Genomic DNA, 27,305 nt, shown 5'->3' on the forward strand with positions numbered 1-27,305 from the left:
GAGGAAAAAGGAGGGGAGATAGGGACGACAGATGTTTGACAGGAAAGAAGAAGCAAACCACACCAGAGCACCCCGCTACCGCCTACCACGACCTGTGAGTAATGGTTGATTTAAAATATAATACAGTAGTCTCCGCCTAAGATCCCACCGCTTACGATCCCGGTTCGCTTAAGATCCCGTTGTTTTAAGAAAACAGAATTTTTACTATACAAAAGTCACCCCTAAGATCCCGCTCTGATTCACTCATTCGGCTAAGATCCCGCATTTCAGATCATAATTTGCGGAAAAAAAACCCCGGGCGGGACACCCAGATCAACCAAGAGTGAAAATTTGAGATCAATAAACTGTCCGTCGCATCATAGATCAGCTACTATCGTGAATGTGAACACATACACGTTGTAAAACTCGATGAAGCGATACAATGTTTGCCCCAGACGGGATCACACCGGGGTGTGAACTGACCGACACGTTTGTTTTCCCCGAACATCTCACTCACACCTGAGCTATCCCCCTAAACTTACATCACTCGCTGGGTGGGTAGGGCCTCCACGTTCGCTCCTGGCGGGATCACATTGAACTGTGAACTCTTCCCTGACCATTGGAGAAGTTGTTTCTACTCCCGAATTTGCGAGACAGACTGAATTTTAATTGGTGTGTTCACAACGTAATGGTGTGTAACGACAAAGGCGGTTGGGGGAGATGGAAAGCTATAAATTTCCGACAGGTAAGGGGGAGGGGAGGGGCAACTTGATAAGCGTAGATCTTGAGCCTCATGATAGGATAATAAGTGAAAATGGCACACCTCATCCCACTATGCCCTGTGATAGGTCATCAAGGTTAACCACTCTTTGCTCGCCATACGTCATAAACCCACCAAGCGATCACGTCAGTTCATTTTAGAGTGGAGGGAGACCATTTTACCGATTGTAAGCCTTAACATGGGTCACCATAGATTCTTCCCTGGGTTCGTCGGTTAAGATCCCGGTTCGCCTAAGATCCCGCTTTTCCTTGCTCCCGAGCACCAGGATCTTAGGCGGAGACTACTGTATATATATCAGAGGACACAATTACGTTGACAGGACAAATAGCAGTGCGACTTTTTCTTCCAACCAGATATCTCAGCACGTCTGTGCCACATGTGTCAAAGTTCATAATTCCCCTGTTAATCAAGATATTTATTTACATTGCCATGACAGTATTAAACAAAGAATGATGTACATATGTGTATTTCCTTTCCCTTTTTTCATTTAGGTGTTTATATTTTTATTTTTATGCCTCCATCGGCACAATTTAAACCATTTAGGGGGCGGGTTTTGACCCTGCCTGTAAGGGTCATCAGAGGGCGCGAGGGATACAACGTCCCAGCAGAAAGACCGATGTTTTGTACATTGTATTCGATAAATATCTTCTTGCTCAGGAATCGAACTTGGATCTCTTGCGTGTGAGGCGAAGCGCCTAACAGCTACACCACAAATGCCTGTAGCCTTTACTTTAACTGAAGAGTTAAGTCTTGGTTTGTCGGGTAAAGAAAAGCACATCGTTGACACAATAACGGTCATCTAGTGCAGGAAAAGAGCAAGACAGATCATTTAGGAACCAGGATATTTTAACACTGGCTATTAGAGCGAGAGAGAGAGAGAGAGAGAGAGAGAGAGAGAGAGAGAGAGAGAGAGAGAGAGAGAGAGAGAGAGAGAAAGAGAGAGAGAGAAAGAGAGAGAGAAAGAAAGAGAGAGAGAGAGAGAGAGAGAGAGAGAGAGAGAGGAAAGAAAGAGAGAGTGAGAGGGAGGAGGCTGAGAGGGGGAAGGAGTGTGTGTGTGTGCGTGTGTATGTTTGTGTGTGTGCGTGTGTGTGTGTGTGTGTGTGTGTGTGTGTGTGTGAGAGAGAGAGAGAGAGAGAGAGAGAGAGAGAGAGAGAGAGAGAGAGAGAGAGAGAGAGAGAGAGAGAGAGAGAGAGAGTTGTGCATGCCAGCAGGCTGATTTAAATATAGTCAAACCTGTTCTAACGACCACCGGTCCAGAACAATCACCAGTAGGAACGATCACCTGCAACTTCCTCCAATGTTATCTGAGACAACAACTGTTCTCTACGGCCATCTTGGACAATTCTGACTCCACTCGATAAAATAACTTTCCCAACTCCACTCGATAAAATAACTTTCCCAAGCTCACACTTTTTTCGTGCCACGGTGCAGAGCCTAACCGTTACACAATAGACTTCAGTATATTATAATATAAAGATAAAGAGAAAGACAAGAAACAGAGCAGTATAAATTTAAGAAATAGAAGAAGAAAAGGAGAAGGAAATGGAGCGAGAGAGAGAGAGAGAGAGAGAGAGAGAGAGAGAGAGAGAGAGAGAGAGAGAGAGAGAGAGAGAAAGAGAGAGAAAGAAAGAGAGAGAAAGAGAGAGAAAGAAAGAGAGAGAGAGAGAGAGAGAGAGAGAGAGAGAGAGAGAGAGAGAGAGAGAGAGAGAGAGGGAGAGAAGGAGGAAGAGAGGGAGAGAGAGAGAGAGGGGCACACAACAAAAAAAAAGTTTCATATTCCTCAAAACTACAGTAACAAAAACCACCCCAGGCCCATTAATAAGAACAAACACGAGTCCAGGACCGTATCATGTATTGTGGCAGACAGCGACGTTGTACAATACTGGAGACACATCAAAACAAAAATGTCAACATATCCATCCTCCTGGACACCATCTTTCAAGTTGGATAGAGAATAATATAATCAAGCTTTCATTTACCCTGATCTACCATTCATCTTCTCACAATGCACCTTCTATCTCATTTCAACTGCAATACACCTGTGCCATCACAATACACCTATCTCACTACACAACACCCATCTCCCCGCAATATACATACATCTCATAGCAATATACCTATTTAATTGCAATACACTCATATCACAACAATACACCTATCTTATCGCAATACTCTATACATCTAAATACAATACACCTGTCTCACCCCTCTTCCAAATATTTCTTTCACAAATAAATTACCCCACAAAGTTTAATCTCACAAAATCTTCATTAATTAACAGTCCTCTTTTCTCAAAACCTTTCAGTTTTCCATTTATGCCATATAGGCTTTCATTTCACAAAATGGAACTCAACACATACTGTTACTGTCATTTTAAAAAATGAGAAATGATCCGTTCTAATCTACTTTTCACTAAGGTACTGAAATTTTGAGATACCCGTTTCTTTTGCGAGTCTCACGATTATCTTCCATTTTTTAAAATTTCCACCCTTAAACACTTTCATTTTTATTTCCATACACTTGCATCTTAATAAATTAAAATTCTACATCCTAAAGTACTTCCATCCCACCACCGCCAAATTATCTCTTTAGTCTCCTTTCAAAACTTTCACTTAAAAATTCCCTTAACTGACAAAATGTGAGGCAGTGTGGTGGAATCAGGTTCTCGTCAATTTTTGGGCATGTAGAGTTATTGATATCATCTTAAAGTTAAAGCTTGTTCACTTGTCTTTATTCGGATGAAAAAAAATATCCATTTACCTTGAAAACAAGTCGAGATATTTACGAATGAAGGAGGTGGGGGTCATCTGTTTTCAGAGGCAAAATTAGTGAGAAAATGGCCTCCAAAGATTAGTTATTTCCATAACTTTAGAGTCCGTGGTAACTGAAAATTTACTTTTTTTGTGCCTTTAATCAACATTTTTAAGAAAAACCCACACAAATTAGTTTTTTTATGGGCATGAAATGTGTTGAGCCGAAAAAAAAAAATTTGATAAAAATTCACAAACCTGCGGAAAAATGCAAGTTTCTTATCTTTGATTATTTTGACAAGAGCCTGATTCACCACGCTGCCTCACAAATGTTTGTCTCAGTATACTTCCATATTATCCCGACTGTAATAAAGTATCCATTCTAAATCCTTCTGGCTCAGAAAACTTCTGATCAAAATCTTTCCAAATACCACAAAACTATAAGTATATATATAATATACCACAAAATGCCTTGTGCCATAAAATAATTAATAATATATTATTTTTATTAATTGTCAAAAGAGCACCACAAGACAATTTTCTTGAGAATTCTTGAGAAATATTGAGATAATGTTTACATAATGCAACAAACATGTTAATACATGTACATGAATTTTTGTCATCGGCAAGCTGTTCAACTGTTGTAAGTTCAGAACCAAAAATTCAGGAAAGAGAAAATAACTGCTATAATTTCTTTTAACAACTACACTTACATTATGCATCTTTTTCCCTCTTCTTTTTCCGCAATTAGAATTTGAATTTTGACAAAATATTTCTCAACACATATAACTGATACTTGTGACACACAGATTGAGAAACTGCAATAATAAACTTTTTTTTTCAAAATTTGAGGCTTCGTTCAGCTGAACAGGTGGCGGATGATGTGCACAATCAGAAGAAACTAAAGATAGGATTTCAACCATCCAAAACAATGGCATTTTCTCTATAATGAATAGAGTACAAACATACCCCTTTTGCAAACAGCATTAGTAACAACATAGCCAAAAGAACAAGTTGTATAAATGATATCACAGTCAAAATCAACAAACACGCTCGTATTTACATTTTGAGCTAGAGTAAAGAGAAGTATACCGATATGACAATGGTCATTTAGAGCAGGAAAGAAAGCATGATAAACAGACAGAAAAAACAGAAGGAAAGAAAAGAAGATGAGAATTGTCATTGGCACCCTCCAACTCCTCACTCATATTTCAGAAACATCTCCAATTTTTCAAACACAAAGAGTACATTATGCTGGATTAAGTCTACTTGTCCATTGACACTTGGAAATCAAATTCACATATCCACTGCTCTTAATGGGGAAGAGCTTAACAATTACACTGAAGATGCTGGTTTGTGCTTCTCAGTTTCATCAGTCTTCAAGCACTGACATCAATCTGCTGGGTTTTGACCTCAATGTGAGGCCAATTTCTTTCTCTAAGTTTTAACAAGAGTATTAAAGCACCTGCAACACAAATAGGTCACATACATGCTGAAGATTAGAGGTGTTACTAGAGAAATTCATACAAAGAAAAGAAGGAAGAGGGATAAGAATGATAGAAGTTTGATTACTTTGATAGGAAAAAAGAAGCAGACCACACCAGAGCACCAACTGAACAGTAAAGAAAGCAAGTAAGGCGAGAGTGTACTTATCTTCTACCCCAGCCACCCAGAGGTGAAAGGCAACAAAGGGCTGACAAACTGGCTGCGAAAGTTGGGGTGGGGGTGGGGGTGGGGTGGGGATTCATTGACGCTTGATCTGCGCATTGTCCCGGCCTCTGTACTGGAGCGGTTGACAAGTTGGGGAGACGGAATGCAATTTTCACACACTTGTAAGAGAGAGGGACATGGAGGGCATGAGGGAAACAGAAAACTTCCACAACCTGTGTGGTTCTGCTCGATGGATCTCCGACCAGATTTGAACTGGGACTGTAAGCAGATGGAATTTGAAGCATATCCTGGGAAAAGGGGGAGCAGCTATGAACATGTACCATCTGCAATGATCACAACCCCACCTTTGAAGACAAATAGTTTAACTCAGAAAAATTTGAAATCTACACAGAGATCTGATTTATTCCTAGTAATTCTTGAATGTAATCTACAGAAATTAATTTGACTGGATGAAAAAAAATTATGAAGGTACTACAAATGGATATTTGGTGAGCTTAATGCTATCCTGAACGAACTCCATTATTCCAGTTTTGGGTAAATCTCTCTGAAAACACAGAGTTCCACTCATGAAATCCAGGGTTAGTACAAACAAACTGAAATTCAAGAGAACATAGACATTTACAGTAATTATTTTTAGCTCTAGGGGAATACTTTTTAATAGTAGAGGGTTTTACGGCGCTCGCAACTGCATAAGGTCATATGAGCGCAAAGGGGCGGGTGTCAACAGAGAAGTCTTTACAGGGAATCAGACTTAGACTGCTCACCTCTCTAGTTTCAACAGCACAAGGTCAGCTTCGACTATCGAGGTACCCCCAGAAATAGCAGGTCACAAGAGAGTGACAAACATACAAAAGAAGTAGAGGAAAATGACAATAGTAAGGATCAGGAAAGAAAAAGCAGCAGTTCCCTGTTGTAGATCAGACACAGTTATGAGCGTGACATGAGTCAGCCCATTTACAATTCTACTATGCTTGAACGAGAAATGTCCCCCCTTTGGGAATGGCCTAAAGACACACTCTAGGGGAAGATTTTTTTAAAAGCTATATGAACTGAAATGTAACAGAACATAAGCATTAGCCGTAATTATTTCGAGCTCTAGGGGAAGATTTTATACTACAGCTACAATTAAAAAAAACCCCCAAAGTTGGAAAATTTGAGTTGGTATAAGATAGCACACAGTTTATGTTTGGGCAATGTCAGCTACTCACACTCACAGCCTGTGGCCAACAACAGCATGAACACATGGATTTCCAACAGTTTTGTCTTACTGAATAAGCTGAGTAAAGAGAAACACAGCAATCCAGTTACAGTCGTATAATGGATAGAAAAGGCAAGATAGACAAAAGTAACAGAAGGAAAGTAAAGAAATATAGACCTACCAGGGGCACCCTCCAACTGCTTACTCAAGTCTCGGTCAAAGCTGTGACAATCATGGCAACATAACTTCCTTGGTTAAAAAAAAAATAGTGAAAAAATATCTTCACAATACCCCTACCAAAAAAACATGGAAAACACAATGAACTATTGTGTATGAGATACTTGTTTAGAAACTGCAAGTATAAAGCAAAAATCTTGTATCAACAAAATTTGAGATTGTAAATTACGGTGATCAATGTTGTCTTGACACTGTTACTTTCATTTTAACACCATCACATCTCTCTTCAGGATCAGAATTCACTTTTGTTCAGATTCTCAATGATTATTTTCTTAGCAAGAACAGTGTTCGTTCCCCCAAAAATTTCCCATTATTCTTTTCCTTAAATAATATTTTGGTCAATGTGACATGCTTGCATATATAGGCCTACTAACCATGAAAAGTGGGGCTTAAAGTATGCACTATTGTCTACAAACCAGCTCTGAGTGCTGAAAGGAGTACATCGGCATTCCTACAACCTCTTGTCCACCTACCCCAACATCATCCTCTAAAAATTTTTAACAGGTGACACAGCTATACCTGGCTAAATCGCAACAGATTGGAACATTGATAACCCTTGAAGAAATACCCCTTACCATTAGAAAGAAGATACTTCTGCTACGCATTTCAAACAAGTAAAAAAAAAAGAACTCAATCAATGGGACCATACTACTCCAAACTTCTTTCTCTCATTCTTCCCCACTTTCACCCATCATTTTTTTCACTCTCTTTCTCCCATCCTTTCTCCTCTTTCTCTTCCCCCGATCTTATTCCATTCTGTCACCCTGTATCACAGCAACAACCTTCAGTCTGTTACGGTCAACATAAAGCAAAGAACATAAAGCTCATAAACTATTCATGTCAACAGAAATATTTACATAACACAGTAGGAGCAAAAGTATATGCTTCATGAGATGAAAGACGAAATTTCAAGAGGTTGTCCACAAACAGGGCCATCCCATAATACATGAGTCACCATACTGACATTACTTTTGAAAACATCCCAAAGGGTTTGTGCATACCTATAGATTCATTCAAAGTAAGTTACTGGTTAGAATGTAGAGTAAGTCATTTAAAAGTTCTCTCTGGCAACCCTCCCCCCCAAACCTCCACAAAAACAAACAACAAAAAACGAAAAACAATGTCTCTATTACTGCTTAGAATATAATTAACAGGTCATCATGTTTGCTTTAAATGTGTCGCTGCAAATCGCTTTTAATAGAATGGCCCTAACACAGAACAGATAGGGCCTTCCAAAATATTGAAATAAAAAAGGTATAACGACATTTCTGACATTGGAAAGTTATGAAAGAGGTGGAACCTCCCAATTTAGCTGTCATTGCTGAGAGGACCGAGCCAAGTGGCTGGAGAACCTAGAAAACTACCTTCTCCGGAAGAAAAAGAAGATGACCAAGAAAATGATGACTAGACAGCTCGAGAGAAGCCTCGTATGAACACATGGCCTCAGAATCTATATAACATGACTCAAGCAAGCCACTGCTAGAACCTGCATCTTCTTTCAACACGTTGTACTAGCACTCTCCCCTCCACAGTTCTACTTTCAACACAGGAATCTTCATAGCCATTTATTCTACACATAATATACTGGCCTACGTATTAGTCAGCTTAGTTTGAGTAAAGCAAAGTACATTGACATGATGATGACATGTGAATACAAACAGACACAACCAACACCTGCTGACATAATATCATTATCTGAAAATCTCAAAAGTAATGTAACAGACTGATGGATGGATCAATCCTTGTACTAACAGTGGACAGAAAACAAAAACAAAGGATATTTTTTAATTGTAAAGGTTTTCCATTCTAATTGACACAATTCAGATAATTCTGGAGGTGGACCCTTCTAACAACTTGCATGTCAGGGTCAGCTGAGTGAAATACAGTGTCCCATAAGACAGACGAAGGCACTCAATAAAATAATTTCACCAAGTCACATTCAAAATCATATCTTCTGTGGGCTATGCAAAGAGACTGACCACTGCACCGTTGATGCTGGTAAAGAGAGAGGAAACATTTTAATCCACAAATCAGTCTAAAACAATATTCCTCAATCTCTTCTTTATTTGTTTGTTTTGTTGTTACTTTGGTTTTTATATCAGGTAAAGAAGAAAAACAGATAATGACACAAAGGTGAAGTCTTGTTGCCATACAGAAATACGTGTCATGCACCTCAGCCCAGTATCACAACAATATAGTTTTTATCGTTAAAAAATTAACAGATTTCTTGAAGATTTGACAAAGAATTCATAATCACATCAGCTCAGACTCCAGCTGAAATAGACGAACTCACAAAGTTTGTAACATTTTCCTGAAGAAACTTTACATTGTCCCCGTCGAAACAAAAATGAACATTTAACTAAATATTTCTATGGAAAAGTACAACCCCTCATGTTTTCAGATATCTTGACATTCACAACCCGCTGTTTCCTGTTCCTGTAAGACATAGCTTCCACCCCACTGAACCCCAGAAGTTGTATCCTAGGTTCAAACCTGGGGGGAGGGGGGGGGAGGGGGGGAAGGTGAGGGAAGCTGCTATACCTTACTGTTACTCAGCCTGTAAAGCAGGGTTCAAAAGAATCATTCCTTTTCTTGTAAAAATGAGGATATAGATATAATATAGATACATATAATATATCATAGCTCAAGACAAAACACAAGGGATGACGAGAGACGAAATATATTGCACTTGAAATGGTCTATGCGTGTAGTTTTATTTCTCAGACAAAAAGTAAATGACAGTCATCTGTCTGCAGTGCCGTCGTCAGGAGGTAGGAATTCCACACAACACCACCAGAGTCTGCGATCTTATGAGACGATAACAAGTACTAATTTCTATCCTTCAGACTTACAACATAAACATATAAGATACAACCGTTGAATTTTGATACCCATCGCCCTGTGTAGTTGGAAGACAACTAGCTATTCCATATCGTGCAATTATGTACAAAGAAAATTCAGCAATTATTCAGTGAGATTTCCTTTTACAAAGAGTAATGAACAATGAACATGCATGTGTGCATGTTTAGAGAAATAACCCAAAAGTCGACAGTGTTGGTTTTGAGTCAGGGGCCGAAAGACCAAACAGGTCATCTGAGACCAAAAAAGTAATTCCTTATAAAAACATTGGCATAACCTTTTCTACAGCACATACTAAAAAGCTGTCGCTTTATTTGACTGCTTTATATTCCAAAACTAATTATCTTAACAACAAAGGGGAACAAAATATAAAACTTTGAGGTCATTAAAAAAATTAGTTTTTGCTCCCTCTCTCACAAACTGCGCTGTGTCTTGAAACTACTTGAGCTTTCTAAAGAAATTTTAAAGCAGTGGACTCAGCATTGCATTGACTATTAAAAACTGCCCTTTTCTCAAAATCCTCCAATTTCCAACTTTCGGAGCATTTCTTCAAGCACACATATTTATATATGTTGAAAGACAATGAGTGATCAATTTCATAAAACTGAAGAAAATTCAACTAGGAATTCGGATTTTAGCTTGATTGACTTCTCACACATTCTGAATATTTGTGCCAGAGATCTCTATTAATTATTTATTTCTTTGAATTGATGCTCCCTCTGCCTCCAACCAAATAACTGTATGAATACATTTTATAGACGATTTAATTATCAGACTTAAAAGAAAAGAAGGGACTAAATCAAGAATAACTTCATGTCACTGAGCATAAAGCAAAGACATCAAGAGGTAATGAGATAGAGGTGGAGAGGGGTGGGGGGGGGTGCATTTGTGTGCATGTGTGTGAGATCTATTGAAAGATAAAATATTCCTTCACCTTTCCAAAAGTATATATCATGGGTACTTTTGAAATGCCCCAAAATATGGAAGTTAAAGGTTAAATAAATAAATAGAATTGGTAATTCATACAACATCACAAAACAATTCACACAAGAAAAAAGCCATCATCAAGAACCACCATCCTCTTCGGAGCTGCTATTTACACTGTCTCCATCTTCGTATAATTCATTATCGACGTATATAACTCTGTCTTTGGATCCAGAAGCACGAGTTCTATGTGAAGATGGTAATGTCAGCTCGTAATCCTCCATCGTGACGAACAAATAACCATCTAGAGTTCTCTCCGCACATTTTGCGATGAACCTGATGAAAGGTCTGATATCTCCCTTGTTCCCCTGTTCCAACGTCTCATAATAAGTCAGTCGGTCATTGACCTCAATGGAGACTGGTGGGAATCCAGCTTGCATCAGGATCAAGTTCATGAGCAGACGTGACGTACGTCCATTGCCATCGTAAAACGGATGGATGGTGACCAGTCGGTAGTGTGCCAGGGCTGCAAACTCGATGGGGTGGAGGTTCGAGGCTTCCTCTGAGTTGAGCCACTCCACCAGTTGATCCATCAGATCTTTGAGCTCTCCAGCGGCAGGGGGGATGAAGTCGCCGACATACACCTGGGAAAAGAAGTGTAAGACAAAGATTAAAAATGAAAAAATTGAGTGCCTTGCATGCATATTATATTATAGATATATACTTTCATCTAAAGAACCCATTTGCATACACTAGTTCATAAAATTTGGTTTACAGAAGCTGGAAACTTGCAGTCGTATCCTTTACACTTTACACAGAGAGCATAGGCATTGTAGTGACTGAGGTTCTACAAGAGCTTGTTCTTTTACGTGAACCAATGCTCGATCACAGGGTGGTAATGTTACGCACAGTAGTCAAGACACCACTCCCCCCCACCCCCCAAACTGGAAAACTCTTAAAGGGAGGCGGCTCTTTGCAAAAAGGTGTGAACTGAAGAGCTCCTGTACTCCGTGTAGTGTATCTTTTGGTTTGAGTTGGTGTTGTGAGAAGATTACGAAGAGAGGAGGGATGCACGGAAGCTGAAATCATAGGTTAGTGTTGGTATTCACAGTTTTGATGGTCAAACAAACATTTTGTGAGACAATTTATGGCAACAATGGTAGCTGTTAGAGGAAAAGTAGCTGTTAAACGCAGCTTTTATATAGGAACATTCTGTTACACAAGCTTAGGTTGCTCTGGTCTGGGTTGCTGTGAAGTGGACAGGCGCTTTGAAAGCCAGTCATCACAGTGTCTGTTGCAGACGGAAAAACAATTTAAGGGTCTGAACTTTTAACAGCAGAAATAAATGTTTAAAAGATTTAAAGAGAAAGCACATTTATCAGGTCCTATATTAGAACATATAACCAAAAAAGGACTAGTAAATTAGTAGCAATATCATGAACCAGATATATGTAGATCTCGTCCATCATGGTGTCACTCTGCTAGATATTTCATTCAGAAACCACACAAGAATTTTCTAAATTAAAAACAAACAAATCAGTGGTAAGCAAGGACACAAAGGTCTTTAGTTTAGGAATCAATTAATACAATAAACCTTTGAATAAAACGGATTTGTCAGGGCTGACTTTTAATTTAGTTGAGAAGTTTAAGGTTTCAATGAGTCCCATGTAGGTGGATCTCTCATTCCTAAAGCGCAACATATAGCTCTGAAGACTACCTGGTTGGCACGGAATCTTCCAGCCTCTGTGGGATCCACAAATCCGAGGACACGGATATGAATGTCCAGTATGTCCTGAAGCGTGAGTCGACCAATGCGGCCAACAAGAGTGCTGAAACAAGAAAGGAGAATAGACACCATAATTACAAGTCATACACAGTATCTGTCATCATTATCCAGAATAACATTAAGGAACCATAGATCAATTACAAATTGAAAAATTATGGAAAAAAAATGGGTCATTTTTCAATATCTTATTCACAGTGGTCTAAGCTGATTTATAGTACAGTCGGGCACAGATAACGTGAACTTGCAAAACTTAAAATCATAGATTGCTCGTACAATATGCCATTGCCTGACAGAGCCACTATATCTTCTTTACATTAGCAACACCGTTTTCTCAACAGTAGATTCGTTGAACATTTCATCTTTAAAAAAAAAACCTCCATCATCAAATCTTTCCTCTAGATTGTCTTGAAAGCCAATCGCCCTGCAGCACGATGGAAAACAAAATATTCATCATCATTGAGAGTATCAGGTTACATGAGGCCATCAGGTTCGCCCCTACACAGCATGATACACACACATATATATATATATATATATATACACACACACACTGCTGGCACTGAGACACATCATAGGACATTACCTGTAGTGTGTGTAAGGCACTAGAACTTACTGGAATCTAGCCATGTGAGAGTGGGTGCTGGGTGGTGGAATGTAATTGAAGACCAGACAGTATCATACCGCATTGGACTGTACTGTGTGTGAATCATATTGGTCTTAGTATGCATTTGTGTGTATGCGTGTGATTGGTTGTTTGAAAGTGATGTTATAGATCTGGAAGTGATTACACAGAATACGTAAGAGGGATGAGTGTCCAGCTCTGACTAGTGTAGGTTACATTTTCAAGATCATGACATTACAAAACAGCAATTTAAATTTTTAGTTGAAAGCTCATCAGCAACAATATTCTTTTCTCTTGCTTTGACACAGTGCAAGCGCATGCACTATCTATCCTTTTACTGATACCGGGTACTTTTTGTGATGGCAGAGAAATGAAACCTTAATGAAAAATTGTTTGACAATAGAAACCTAACAACAGATTTTCACAGAAGGTGACAAGACGTCATGTTCTACAGTGTTATAAGGGCTTTGGTATCCCCCAAAAAGCTTTCCACATAAAAAAAAAAAATCCAGATAAAATAAAAAAAGCCAGCATTCGATATCAACCATACAGAAAATGAGCCTGTTTTGCCAAATCTGAAAACATATCATGCTGACTGATATTGTTTCAATGATTCCAGCAAGCACGTGCCATGTCCTTTCCTATCTCTGGTTCCATCCTAACGACAAAAGCAGATGACATCGCAAAGGAATATTGCCGTGACTTCATATGCAACAGATGGTTAAACAGGATCAAAAAGAGACATGGACACAGTATAACTCAAAATCCTATGAGCAGAGAATCTGCAACAATAAAATCGTGAAAGTAATTTGCTCTCCAACCACAGTACAGTCACAATTACTTCCCTTTATTTTCACCAATATCGCTCTTAGTTTACCCGAATTATACATGTATTAAACACATTTGTCAATCTACAACATGTTAGAGTTTTCTGTGGGCGATGGGGTATTTGCTTTTGACAAGCATTAAATATGCTATTTGAGTTTGTAAAAGAACCCAGAAAGATAACAAAGCTGGATTACTCCTCATATGCGTGTCTGTGGTATAATCGCTAGGCAGTGCCGATGCATGCAAAAGACACCAGTTCCATTTCTTTGGATGGGAATTACTTTACCCAGTACCTTCATCTGTCTGCTGGAATGCTTCATTGCACTCAGCCCAGGTTGGCCTTGATAAGGCCCCCAAGTCCACTGGAATTTTTTGGTGGGAGCAGGCCAGGCTCATAGGCAAATGAGCTCGTTTTCGTCCATCACTGACTTCTTTTGCCTGACTACGCGATTTTCCAGCATGCTCGTTTTTTCGTCAGTCGTACAGGTGACTAAGAAAGCCTCGATTCGACACATTTTGGAAGGAAATTTGCATCTTTAAGCACATTTTTGCTTCTTCATTGCACTTTACAGTATCAACATAGTTGTATCTCATTATTATATGTTGTACAATAGTAGATTTGTGCTGAAAAACAGCAAAAAAATGGAAATAAATCACGTGATCTAGATTACTTCGTTCTTGAGAGCTAAAAATAGGCTAGATCTAACCTTCGCGCAATACCTCGGTCACCTGGCTCGTATGAGCTCAAATGTATGCCAGGGATAGACTCAAGCCTCTGCGTAGTTTTTTTTAAAAAGGCAGTCTCGTCTAGACCTATACAAATGTCTCTATAGATTTACACACCAGAAACAAAGCTGAAAATGTAAATAAATAAATTGCCTGTGCCTGTGCAGTCTGTTGTTCTCATAATCATAACACATTGGGTCAAAAATAGGTTAGGCCTAGCTGGTCTGATGCGGTGGACGTGGATGGTCTTGAGTCGGTTCAACACCATGCAAAATGTCGTACATAGGCCGCTCTGGAAATTTTCTTTATTTTGAAGGACGCGTACACTAAGCTGAGTCAAAGCAGCAAGACTCCATTATGACCTAAAATTTGTCACTGGGGGCGTATAAGATTTACAATCATCTATTCATTGCGACCATCTTTATGTAAAAACTTTGAAGTACTTTTTAGACAATCAACAAAAAGATTCAATTAACTGAGATAAATTCCAAAGAGTCAGCTATCTTTCACTGACCTGTTTATGAAACTCAGAGCAGAGTCCAAACCAAGAACTTCATTTTGTTCTCGCAAACTTTTTCCCCCAACCGCAATTCGTGTCTCCACAATAGACCTCGTCTGAGCGAGAGTGAGGGTATTTCCCTCGATGGCGTTGGTGTGATAAATATGGGCAAAGTAAGCTTCCTTTTTTGCCCGCCTTAGACCTGGATGATGGTGTGGTATGGTGTACAGCAGTGAGCGTTTCTGGTCGATGCGACTGAAGAGGGCTTGATCAATTTCTTCCACAATAGGACCTGACATAAAAATAGAACGTGAAGTATAAGAACCTAAGAGACATTCACATTCATTAAATAATATTTCCAACATTTCAAACTAAAGAGGCACAGGTCTTGCATTACATGCAAGGAACAAGAAAAATACAAGTAGATATTTATGAAAAGATTGCAAGACTAAATTAGGGTTAACCAAAGGTGCACAATCATATATAAAGTGGAAACTAACAGATTTAAAAACAATAAATATGAAATCTTTTACACGATAAGATGAAGATAAAGAAAATAAATCATGGAAAATTATGTGATAAGGCACTTAAGACAGTATAACAGTCTTTCAGATTATAATAATGCACCAAAGGCAGTAAACTCATTGGAGAGCAGGTACATCTTTTCACGTAACAAGATCAAAGTGATGTGTTATGTTTTAGGTAGCAATTTGTATAGCGCAAATTCCCACAAACAGCAGCAAGCTCTACGCGCTTTTCATTATCATTTACATTATTATCCCAGCAGATCTGACACCATTCTGAAACAATCTCAATTTCCAGGGAATCATGGTATAGCACAGTGTTGACAGATATAATATGAAATGGTATGAAAAAAACACTGATAGCTCTGCACATACCAAAAGAATGCGGAAAAACTCAGCTCAATTTCATTCAGACATGTTACTTTCCATTAGGCACTTTTGTAGAAGTTTCAATAATAAATGTTATTCTTAATTTGAGACAACAATGTTGATTTGTTTAATCTCTCCAGGCCACTCTAGGCACTAAGGGATACACAGTGTTGTAACTGAAGTCACAAATTAGAGACCAAAAAAAAAAAAAGACTTAAACAGTCAAAGGACACTACAGTGGCCATTACAGAAATCTAAGACTTGTATTCCATTGGGTAACACGACAAAGACAAACTCTATAGTCCTCCTTGAGTACAACGTACAAAAGCAATGAATACTGTTTCTTCTACATTTACATAAACTTTTCTTTTCTCTCACTCTCCTTCTTCTGGAGACTTACTGGAATTTATTCTTGCAACACCAGTACAATAAACCACATGTTTAGACAAGCAACACACGCAGCCAAATTGCACATACTAGTTAAAATATAAGATAAACAAAAATCCATCTTTACATTACAGGATATGCATACCCCTATCCTTATCAGGAAATCATCCAGTGAAAAAAGTTTCTACATCTTGCTTGGAAATGTTTTACATCTCCCAGTGAAGAACCTACATCATTACATCACAGGTACTGAAATTTCAGTATCTGTTCAGTTTAAAAAAAAAAAAAAATAGTACACCATTCACCTTCATTATAAAAATTAAAATAGACTTATTTAATTATTTACCTCTGTCCTCTCTTACTTTGTAGTACCCATCTACACTCCAGACAGTGAGTAGATGGGACATAAATAAATTATGCAGAATCTATTTATTTACCTGTCCTATCCCTATTCTATTCTGAATCTGTCCAATCTTGATACCCAATCTTGATACATGCAGAGAGTAAATATTTCGTCTTCATCCTTAAAATAGCTACCTCTATTAAGGGCTATTTAGTTATTTACCTGTCCTCTCTCTATTTTGTAAAGCCCTCCCATGTTCTGGGCAGTTTTCCAGCGCTACGTGGTACATGTGATCAGCCTTGACAATGTCTTTCACATGCCACTCTAAAAATTCTCCAAAAGCTGTCAAAATGTCTGAATGAGAAGGGTCAAGGGCAACTGCATGCTGGAAAATCTTCATGGCTTTCTCAGTTTTACCCTGGTTCTGAAGATCTAGGGCAATGTTCATTGCAGCTACAGCTTCTCTTTTCACATCTGAAACAAGAGGGCAAATTGAAAATATCATTGATGTGCAGACAAATAAAGAATTTTGGAGAAAAGATAAGGGGGGTATTGAATCATGAGTCAAAGTGAATATTCAAGTTCTAGAAATGAAGTCTATTTAAGTTCTTTAACCCCTTCAATGCTGCAGGTAAATAAGTCCCTGTGCCGCGGGCAATCCAATGAACCAAGGCAGCTCAGGGGTGACCCCACTCTACCTCCCATAACTTTTTTATATGAATATTTCCTCCTGAATTTCTTCATGTACATTCAGCATTGAACGAAGTTTCTCTATTGATATAATTTTAGGGGGATTTCATTGAAAGAGAGAGAAGGAGGGAGTTAGTAACATGATGCCAAGTCATGATAAACGGAGACAAAAAAAATGGGAATACATGTTGTGTGAGTGTTTGCAGGTAAAGAAAAAGTGACAAGAGGCTTTTCCTACCTTATACAACGCCCATACAATCCATAAATATACATGTAAGTTATTGTAAGCCCATCTGTGTTTACTGCCAATAAATAATTTTGTACGGTAGATGTGTTAGATCTAGATTTACGTCTATTTCTAATCTTCTCTTCGAGCTGAAATCTGAATCTAACGCTTTCAAATGGGGGGAAAACTGTGGTAAACATAAGGGAAGGTACCTCAAGATTAATTACAAGATTTTAGCAGTAACTTCCCTTATAATTGCTTTCAAAACAATCTCTGTCACACTCCTGTAAATTCTACGGGCAATAGGCACAGCGATACACCGTTCAGGCCTGTAAATTCTACAAGCGCGTCAGCGAAGAGGTTAAAGGAGACCAAACTAGATAAAACTGTAACGTCTACACTAACTTAAGAACAAACTCTGGGTGTCTTCAGCGAAAGTGGCAGAACAAGCATGGTGCAGGGGAAGGAAAGACGGGCTATTAGATCTAAATAACCAAATGAACACCTGAACAATCAGCAGGTGGACTCTGAGGAGGACATCAGAGCGGGGAGCACAGCACGTATATGGCAATGCTTGGAGTGCTAGGATGTTGTTCTCAGGATCAAGTAATCAAGTAATCAAGTCAACCACCTCCCTCCTCCTAAAAAAATTCACTGATATATCATATATAGATACAAAACAATTCAACTGTCTAAAGAGACATGGGCAACTCAATAACAAACTAATTGGCAAGACATACTTTGCTCCATTCCTGGATTGCTTGTGGAATGGGGTGGGGTTATAAGTTTAATAATATATATATATATATACATATAATAAACCGAGGCGGCGTCTCAGCTCGTATGGGATTCTATCATTTGTGAATAGCATCTAAAACTGGTGGTTCTGTGATTTTCCTTCCATCCCGGGGTAGGAGATAAAGCAGTGACTGTAGGTGCAATGCCACAAACAAAAACCCAACTCCATCACAGAGAGATTGTAAGAAAAATGAATGGGTATGTTGGTGTCTGTTGTATTATATTGAGAAGTTGTTTGAGGAGATAAAGAAGAGAAAGACGCTATTAAGAGCATAGTTGCTGTGTGTTGCTGAAATACAAAAATTATAATATAATAATAATAATACGAATAGTAAATAATAATACCAATTGGAAGCTAGATTTCCCCCCCTCCTACCCGAGCAACCAAGTCCTCTCATCCGAGAGATGGGGGCAGGGGAAGGCATGGCAGATCCCAGAGGGTAAATGTTGTCAACAAGCAAGACGCAAATGGTCTCTGCACCTTCTCCGCAGTCATAGGGCTCTCCGATAAGTGCATGCTTAATACATGTATGTAGCTGGGTATTCTCTACGTAAAGTCACATCCAGTACAGTGCTGACAATGAACCTCTGCTTTCCACCCCACCAATACCCGTCCAAACTCCAGGTCAAAGAAAGGTTGTCGATGGAGAGAGGAGAAAAGAGAAGTTAATAAATGTAATAAAATAAAACAATAAAGACAATAAATAGAAAGAGTAAGAAACATAGTAAAGTAATATGTCTCTTTTCGGGGTCACCCCTTGACCCGTTAGCTTCCTCTTTTTCTTTTCCTATTCGAAGAGTACTAATCCCCCCCACCACGAAGAGGTGGGTCTATTTGGGGGGGGGGTACATATAATAAACAGTCTGACATAGGTAACTCAAATTCATCAGGGATTGGAAATAGTGTTCGAGATTTCCATAATTCGTCATGTCCGTGAAAGCCCCAAATATAAAGAATTTATAGAGAAAAAATCAAGGAAAAAAAGAACAATTAACAAGGTTAGCTCCATTGATGTACATGATGGTGTGAGAGCAAAAAGATGAATGAAAGTGGAAAGCAGAAAATCTCATGTGTGCACAGCCGAGTCTTACGTAATTTCTTTCCTCTCATTTTATCGGCTTACAGAGTCTGTTTTTCGCAACAGGTTTCATGACGAGGAGTCTCTTGTCATACTAAGGACTATTGACTATCGAAGTGACTATTCAGACTAAACAGACCATCCCTGCATCATTAGTTAGTATGAACAGAACGACTAAGTTGAGCTGACCTTGCCGGAGGCAAAGTTAATTATGTCGACCAATGAGATTGCTCGTAACGATCTTGCACTCTCGGCTTGCGGGGGGAAGATGTGTTGGGAAGACGCCGCAGCTGTCAATTTTGTATTATGTAATAAAAAAAAAATTACAGAAAAACTATAACACACAACAAAATGAAAGTTTGTTTGTTTTAGTAGAGGTTTTACGGCGCTCACAACTGCATATAAGGTCATATGAGCGCCAGAAGATTAGAGGTGTTACAAGAGAGTAACAAATTGAAATATATAAAAAAGAAGGAGGGGAGATAAGGACGATAGATGTTTGATGGGAAAGAAGAAGCGAACCACACCAGAGCACCCACAAAATGAAAGTAAACACGTGGAAAGACAAATGGTGGTGGAAGTAACGATGATGCTATAGTGGTTGTGGAAAGACCCAGAGTTGTCGGTTACCGCGTACTTAGACACTGCCATAGGGTAGATCTAATGAGAGTGCAGTCCTTTGACTTTTTTTTCACAATTACACAGTCCTAGTAGGCAATTCTACTACTGGAATCTGGAGAAGAGTCACGGAAACGGATGTACAGAAAAGTGGGAAAACGTGGAGTGACATCTAGCGACTAGCACAGGATAGGGAAAGGTGGAGAGTGTATGTTCGTGGCCTATATCCTGACCCAGGGTGAGAAAGGCAATGATGATGATGATGAGTAGGCAATTCTAATTCTAATTCTGGTTTTACGCAGAATGCACCTACGACATTTATATAATGTAACCTCCTTACACCTACATACTCACTTAGAAGCTGAGTCCGAATAAATGAAACCTTTTTTCCGACCCGAGTCCGAATAGATAAAACCCATATTCGGACTCGAGTCCAAATAGATAAAAATTATATTCGAGTCTGAATAGAGCTGGCCATTGACTATAGCTGACAATTATCCCCTATTAATGTGCTACAAACTAGGGTTGGGTCGGGCTCGCAAAATTAGCGTCCACGAGTAACGAACTACTCGCTGGCACTACCTGCAAACAAGCGGATGGGTAACGAACCGTCCGCTTGTGAAGAGTAGTTCGCTACTCGCTACACATCAGACAGAGACAACAGTTCGTTTAGCGAGCCAGCGGACGGGCGGACTGAGAGACTCCATGCATTCGAGCGGGCGGACGGACAGACGGGAACGACTCCTTCCATTGCATACAACTTACAACCCCACGCCCCCCCCCCCAATTTTTTATCACTCTCCTGCCTCACATTGTAGCTCGACGTTCAAGGCGGAAATTTCTCCCCACCCCCAGACTTTGAGATAATTGGAACGTACAGAGTGCCCACTCACAAGGTGAAAGGCTACACACATAGTACTACGTCACCAGCCTCTCTCACTCCCTGTGGCACCGCTAGTGGTTTGAAACATTAGGCCTAAAATAATTATCAAACAATAGACCGTGGGCCTAACCTCGCGTCGAGCATCTTGTCAGCTAGAGTTCATCTGTTCGCCCGTCCGCCCAGGGAATAAAATTGGGGAGCGGACCCTAGAAAACGAACTGACTTGAGGCTTGAGGTCCACAGTCCGCTCGCTGAGCGAGTCAAATTGTGGAGTGGACCCAAAAAACGAACTGTCTTGAGGTTCGCAGTTCGCTCTCATGGCCGTCCGTTACCCGCTCGCTTTGACTGAGTCCGCGAGTAACGAACCCGTCCGTCCGCTCGCCCCAATTCTACTACAAACGTTTAAAGCACTACAAACAAATGCAAGTATTAACGTGTTATTGTTGTTTCGGTCTAATAATGTGTTACAAACACAAGTAATAGCGTGTTATTGTATTATTGTTGTACAGGGAGTCTTTAATAATTTACACACCAAAAATGCACTTTTACCCATCATTCAATCAACTTGATGCCATCTCTGATCATCATGCAGATTGCAGATCGAATTACATCATGAAGCTACAGTGAGCACCGAGCACACCTCTGTGATTGGCCCAAATATAGATTTCCATCACCTATTTTTGTCATCTTTCGGGGTTTCCCCCAAAGCCAAAACTTTTGGGTTTCCCTCGCCAGTAATTGTTAACAAGTCTATATCTAGATCTAGATCTCGCAGTGGTTTTTTTTTGGTGGTACTAATGTGTTATCTTTTGGATCTATAAACAATCTCATCAATTCTCGTTCTATAAATTTACCTTCTCCTTAAAGTTGTATACACAATACACACACACACAACAAGCGGGTGCACACACACACACAAACACACGAACGTGCATACACACACGCGTGCAGCCCAAGCAGTTGGCGATGAAACCTAGTGACGTAGCCCATCGCGCGCTAAACGGCAAAGCGGGCCTGCCATGGTGAGATCTAGACAACTGGTGAAGGAAACCCCGGAAGATGAAAAAAATAGATGGCGGAAATACGTCATCAGTATTTATTATTTGACTTCATGTGATCGAATTCATTTGACAAACGGAGTGGCTACGTACACGGTAACCGGGTACGTAGTCTCAGGGTCTACGTACACGGTAACCGGGCACGTAGTCTCAGGGTCTACATACACGGTAACCGGAAGGTTCAAGAGATAGTTCACTCAGCCAAAAAGAGTGTCACTTTTATTGTTTTTCACACAAGTAGGGTAGATTCTAACTCTGTTCGCAAAGTTCGCGCTTTTTTGAAGAGGGCGCACGAGGGTCAACCGCTCTATAGTCCAGCATGATACCCACTAAATTTAATAACAGAGCGTCTAGTAAGCCTTTACATTCGCTTTCGTTACCACCCAGAAATTTGTCAGTAATTGTCTGATAACGCAACAATTATTGTAACATGCAGGTTCGGCATTACAAACGTGGTGTCGCCATGAAAGTAAATCAATATTTGTCACTGTGTCGTCACTTATAGGGGCAACATGAAGAAAAGAAAGTTATACAAGCGTCTTGTCGGGCTCGCCATTGTGGCCGGTCAATGAACCTGCGCGCGTTCTGAGCGCTGTGAAGTACGGGACTCAGGAATGGTGGAGGGGGATGGGGGGGGATTATTGATTTTTAAAAAAAGACGCACTCGGGGATAGGGGGAGGGCTGGACGCAACACCAGTGGACAAAAAAAACCTGAAACTGGAAGCAAATATGTTAATGTTTAGAATTTTGATAACTACTACAGCTCTCTGCTAAGTAAAGTGTGCGTGGGTGCAGGCCTTGTGTAAAAACGGCTTTAATGTTCGTGGTTTCATTGGATTGGTGGCAGTATATTTTAGCTTTCCGTACAAGATTAGCAGATTTTCAGTATCACTGCATCTTGCCCTCCCTCAGTTCTTACACCTCTTACACTGAATAGGTCTACTTGGGCTATTCTACTGTACTTTGAGTTAGAGCATTAATTTTTGTCTTTCACGTTTATTATATAGGCCTATATATATGATATGAATCATGACAGTCGATATTCTGGTTCTAGGCTCAAAGCAAGATTCATTTTTATATATATAGTTTATATATACAGGCGAATATGATGAAGGGAAAATATTAATAAGTCGCACAAGACCCCAGGCGCCACCATTGACTTTCTGTACGTAATCAAGATTGTAAATTTGGTGCGTGACTCTTACTTGAAATTATCTCACAAACCCTCAAATTGGTGTGAAATAACCTTGCTTAGATAAATTGATGGTTTTCATTTCAGCATTCTAGGGTTCAACAGTATAATAATAATGGGTGTTTCGTGAAAATGGGCTTCTGTAGCGATCACACAGAAAGTTCCTCCTTTATTAGAATTCTGAGTTGAGACCCATGTGATTTAAATAAGATGATATTGGTTTTCAAAATGCTATGATGTCACACCTTTTGGTGCAGAAAAGCAAGCATTAGACCAAATACTATAGCCTTTGGGTGTTGACCATAGCTAAAGATGTACTTTTCAATGTTTGATTTTGACTGTCTTCTCTAGTTTTAATATGTCCCGGGTCATTCATTTTTTATTTGCTCTTTTAGCTTTCATATTGTTTTATCCAATGTGTATGTTGTGTGATTTGTGTGTGCTTAGAGACAGAGAGAATATCGTTGTGAGGCTATGGAGATTTTTGTTTATAATGTAACTACATGTACAAAGTCATAGTCAAGTCTACTTCTGACAAATTCAACCGATAAAGCTATCCTCATATCGTTTTATCCAATGTGTATGCTGTGTGATTTGTGTGTGTGTGTAACATGCTAAGTATTATTAAATATATTTAGAGGCTATTCACACGTGTATATGTATGATGTGTGTGTGTGTGTGTGTGTGTGTGTGTGTGTGTGTGTGTGTGTGTGTGTGTGTGTGTGTGTGTGTCCCTCTCTCTCTCCCTCTCTCTCTTTCCCCCCTCTCTCCTCTCTCTCTCTTTCTCTCTCTCTCTCTGTGTGTGTTTATGTATTTTTGTGTGTTATAGTAAGTGTGGTGTTCGTAAAGATAGTATTAATGGGTGGTTGGTGGGTGCTCTGGTGTGGTCTGCTCCTTCTCTCCTATTCAACATCTATCATCCTTATCTTTCTCTTCCTTCTTTTTGTGTTTGTTACTCTCTTGTAACACTAACACCTCTAATCTTCGGCACTTATATATAAACTTATTTTGTTGCAAGTGCTAACTCTTTCAAAAACAAAAGATAGTTTTAGGTATGAACAGGGTTCTTTGGCGGCAAGCGTAAGTGTATGCGTGGTACCGAAGCTCGATCTACTTTCGCTTTCTTTACCACCCAGAAATTTGCCGGCAGCAGTCTGATCAACGCAACATTTGTAACATACAGGTTGTGCATTACAAACGCTGTGTCACCAGGAAAATAAATCATTGTCCTGTGCTTTCACTTGCGGAAAAAAAAGAAAGTTATACAAGAAGCGTCTTGTCGGGCTCGACATCGTGACCGGTCAGTGAACCTGTACTTTCGCATCACATTGTTGTGAGTACCAATGATCGCACGGGGTCACTAAAGTTCATTCAACGTGTGCGCTGCGCGAAGTATAGGGCTCCGGAATAGGGGAATATTGATTTTTTAAAAAGGTACAGTCGGGGGGAGGGGTGGGGTTGAAGGCAACATCGGATGACAAAAACTGAACTTGGAAGCAAATTTTAGCATTTAGAATTTTGATTATTACTAGAGCTTCCTGCTACGGAAAAGCGTGCATTGGAGCAAGCCCTGTACGGAATTGGGATCCGTCATACTCATACCTAGTAAGCCGCGTTTTTTAACCAAAAGGTCCGTGTTTCATTGAATGGGTGATAGTCTAGGATCCGCTTGTTTTTATATTGTCCTTTGTTTTAAGAGAGATGACCTCATCAAGAGATTCTCTCTCTCTCTCTCACTCTCTCTCCCCCCCCCTCTCTCTCTGTCTCTCTCTCTCTCGTGATAGTATTACATGTTTTGTAAACATCTATATTTTAGCTTTCTGTTCCAGATTCGCAGATTTTCAGTGTCACTTCATTTTGCTCTCCCTTAGGAAAGATGACAGGGGGTAGATTGGGGTCATTTTTGGAATTACATTCCGCTCACAACACACAAAAAGCGGAGTGAAAAAGGAAAAAGGTCAAGGTCATGAAGGGAGCGACGCAGTTACCGTGCACCTAGCTCAAGCCCCCCCCTCCCCGGAAACAAAACACGCACCCGGTTAACATGTTCGTAGATAATGAGAGGTGCCGGTTACCGTGTACGTAGATATTGAGGCTACGTGCCCGGTTACCGTGTATGTGACATTGAGACTACATGCCCGGTTGCCGGTTACCGTGTACGTAGATATTGAGGCTATGTGCCTGGTTACCGTGTGTGTGACAATGAGACTACATGGTGAAAAGGGAAAAAAGTCAACGTCATGAAGGGAGCGAAGCAGTTACCGTGCGTGCACCTAGCTCAAGCCCCCTTCCGCACCCCCCCCCACCCCCGAAACTAGGTACATGGTTACCGTGTACGTAGATATTGAGGCTACGGGCACGGTTACCGTGTATGCGCGACATTGAGACTACACGGTGAAAAAGGAAACATTAATGTCAACGTCAAGAAGGGAGTAAAGCAGTTACCGTGTACCTAGCTGAAGGCTCCCCCCCTCCCCCACGAAACTAAATACCCGCTTACCGTGTTCGTAGATAATGAGTGGCGTCCGGTTGCCGTGTACGTAGATATTGAGGCTATGCGCCCAGTTACCGTGTACGTGACATTGAGACTTCACGCCCGGTTGACGGTTACCGTGTACGTAGACCCTGAGGCTACCGTACGTGCCCGGTTACCGTGTACGTAGACACTGCGGCTACGTGCCCGGTTACCGTGTACGTAGACCCTGAGGCTACGTGCCCGGTTACCGTGTACGTAGACACTCCCTTTGACAAAAATAAATGGGCAACTCACTGTTCTGCTATCACAATCCCTTCAAGTAGATCTAGAATCTAGATCTAGATCTATCTACTACCCATCCCTCTCCCAACAGCATCGAAAACTAGCATGGTATAAATATAAGCATACCTTTTCCAGCTGGAAAACGTTGTTTGTATCGAATACTGATGGACGTATCATAGAAAGTTGATGACTTTTTATAAATGGAATCATCTTTTTCGGCACTACTTGTTGGCGAGTCAGTGGATTGGATGTTGCCTTTACACCACTCGTTTGAACTATAACCACTTTTGTGGCATGAACCTTCATTTCCATGAACACAATCATGAGGCATACCAGTTAAACTAACATTATTCTCGGAATAAACTCCGACACTTGTCAGAAACAGTAGGAGGAATCGAGGGAAAGTTGTGATTACACCGAACGACAAGCCTGACAAAAGTATTGCAGCAGCAGTAACTATGAGAATATTTTGAATCCTCATTTTACATAAGTTAGACGGAACAGAAAATGAAAAAGAACTGAGAGTTTTCCACTTCAAAGACCATCTAGTTTCAACCAATATTGAAGGTCTTTCTTCTTTCATAACACAATTCCTCCTCCTCTCAATCAAAGCGGCCATTTCCTCCAGGACCGGATGTGTACATCATCACTGAGCTGTGAAATCAAGGGAGGAGACAAAAGACCAACTAAAATCATTTGACCCAGCTAAGTCGCAGTTTAAAGGCCAACTTTGCCTGATATTTTAAACTTTTAAGGTATTTATTCCGATAACACCACCATTATAGAATAAGTAAGAACTTGATTTTTATTTTTCCTGACTAGAATTTTCAAGTAGGCCTGGAGGATGAGAAGTTATACTTCTGTCTGTTGAAACAAAAACATGTTTTGAGGAAAGACTGAACGGGGTCACTCAAATCAGCAGACAATAAATTTGTGTTTTGTATTTATTGTAACACCAAGTTCTCTTTGAACGTGGCACAGCTGACGACTGACGACCAGTGTTGGTGTTGGAAGAACAGTGTGCATCGTCTGCTTTCCATTAGCAGCCTAGATTTTGATGTAAGTCTTCGTATTGTTTAAAAGCGTACACTAATGGCAAGGAGAATTGTTCATATTCTTTTTCTTATGAATGGGTTGTCAATGGCCTTGCCAACAGAGAGCCAAGGCGAAGCAGAAAAATAATTCAAAAGGACGAGTAGTTCAACGCCTTTTTAGCTTGGCTATGGACTGTGAACTCGTCCATGATGCGGATCTTCTTCAAGATTTCACTCTCCGTTTGTTCCGTTTTGTGCCATGGCCATATGCTAAATCCAAGAGTCTTGTCAGTTTCGTTAATTATGGATATAGATTTCTAGATCTCTTTGTTTTTCTCCAATCAGGAGAACTTCTAGGATTTATAGGCTAGGCAGTGTGGCTTTGGACTTGGTTTCACCACTCATTACAAGCATGGTCAGTGCAAGGACAATCTTTTACTGACACTGATTACTGCAGCTGTAGGACTGTAGGCTGCTTAGTTATC

The 27,305-nt window shown here is 40.0% G+C and overlaps 1 protein-coding gene across 1 annotated transcript; it reads right to left on the bottom strand.

The window, feature by feature from the left end:
- Positions 1 to 7,779: 7,779 nt before the first annotated feature.
- Positions 7,780 to 26,438, bottom strand: LOC101864335 (protein adenylyltransferase FICD). Its single transcript, XM_005108970.3, has 5 exons — positions 25,913 to 26,438; positions 16,706 to 16,957; positions 14,876 to 15,152; positions 12,117 to 12,228; positions 7,780 to 11,043 (listed from the first exon to the last, which is right to left on the bottom strand). The coding sequence occupies exons 1-5, from the start codon at positions 26,403 to 26,405 to the stop codon at positions 10,540 to 10,542; spliced, it is 1,638 nt and encodes a 545-aa protein (XP_005109027.1). The 5' UTR covers positions 26,406 to 26,438; the 3' UTR covers positions 7,780 to 10,539.
- Positions 26,439 to 27,305: the final 867 nt, after the last annotated feature.

The sequence above is a fragment of the Aplysia californica genome, unplaced genomic scaffold (genome assembly GCF_000002075.1).
Source record: "Aplysia californica isolate F4 #8 unplaced genomic scaffold, AplCal3.0 scaffold00739, whole genome shotgun sequence".
Lineage (NCBI taxonomy): Eukaryota > Metazoa > Mollusca > Gastropoda > Aplysiida > Aplysiidae > Aplysia > Aplysia californica.

Bases quoted from the DNA above. Each gene is read 5' to 3' on its own strand.
- LOC101864335 (XM_005108970.3), bottom strand. From the start codon at position 26,405: ATGGCCGCTTTGATTGAGAGGAGGAGGAATTGTGTTATGAAAGAAGAA. The intron at 15,153-16,705 runs GTAAATAACTAA...TTTTTATGTCAG, and splicing joins ACAAAATAGAGAGAGGACAG to GTCCTATTGTGGAAGAAATT. The intron at 12,229-14,875 runs GTCAGTGAAAGA...TTCTTGTTTCAG, and splicing joins GCTCTGAGTTTCATAAACAG to CACTCTTGTTGGCCGCATTG.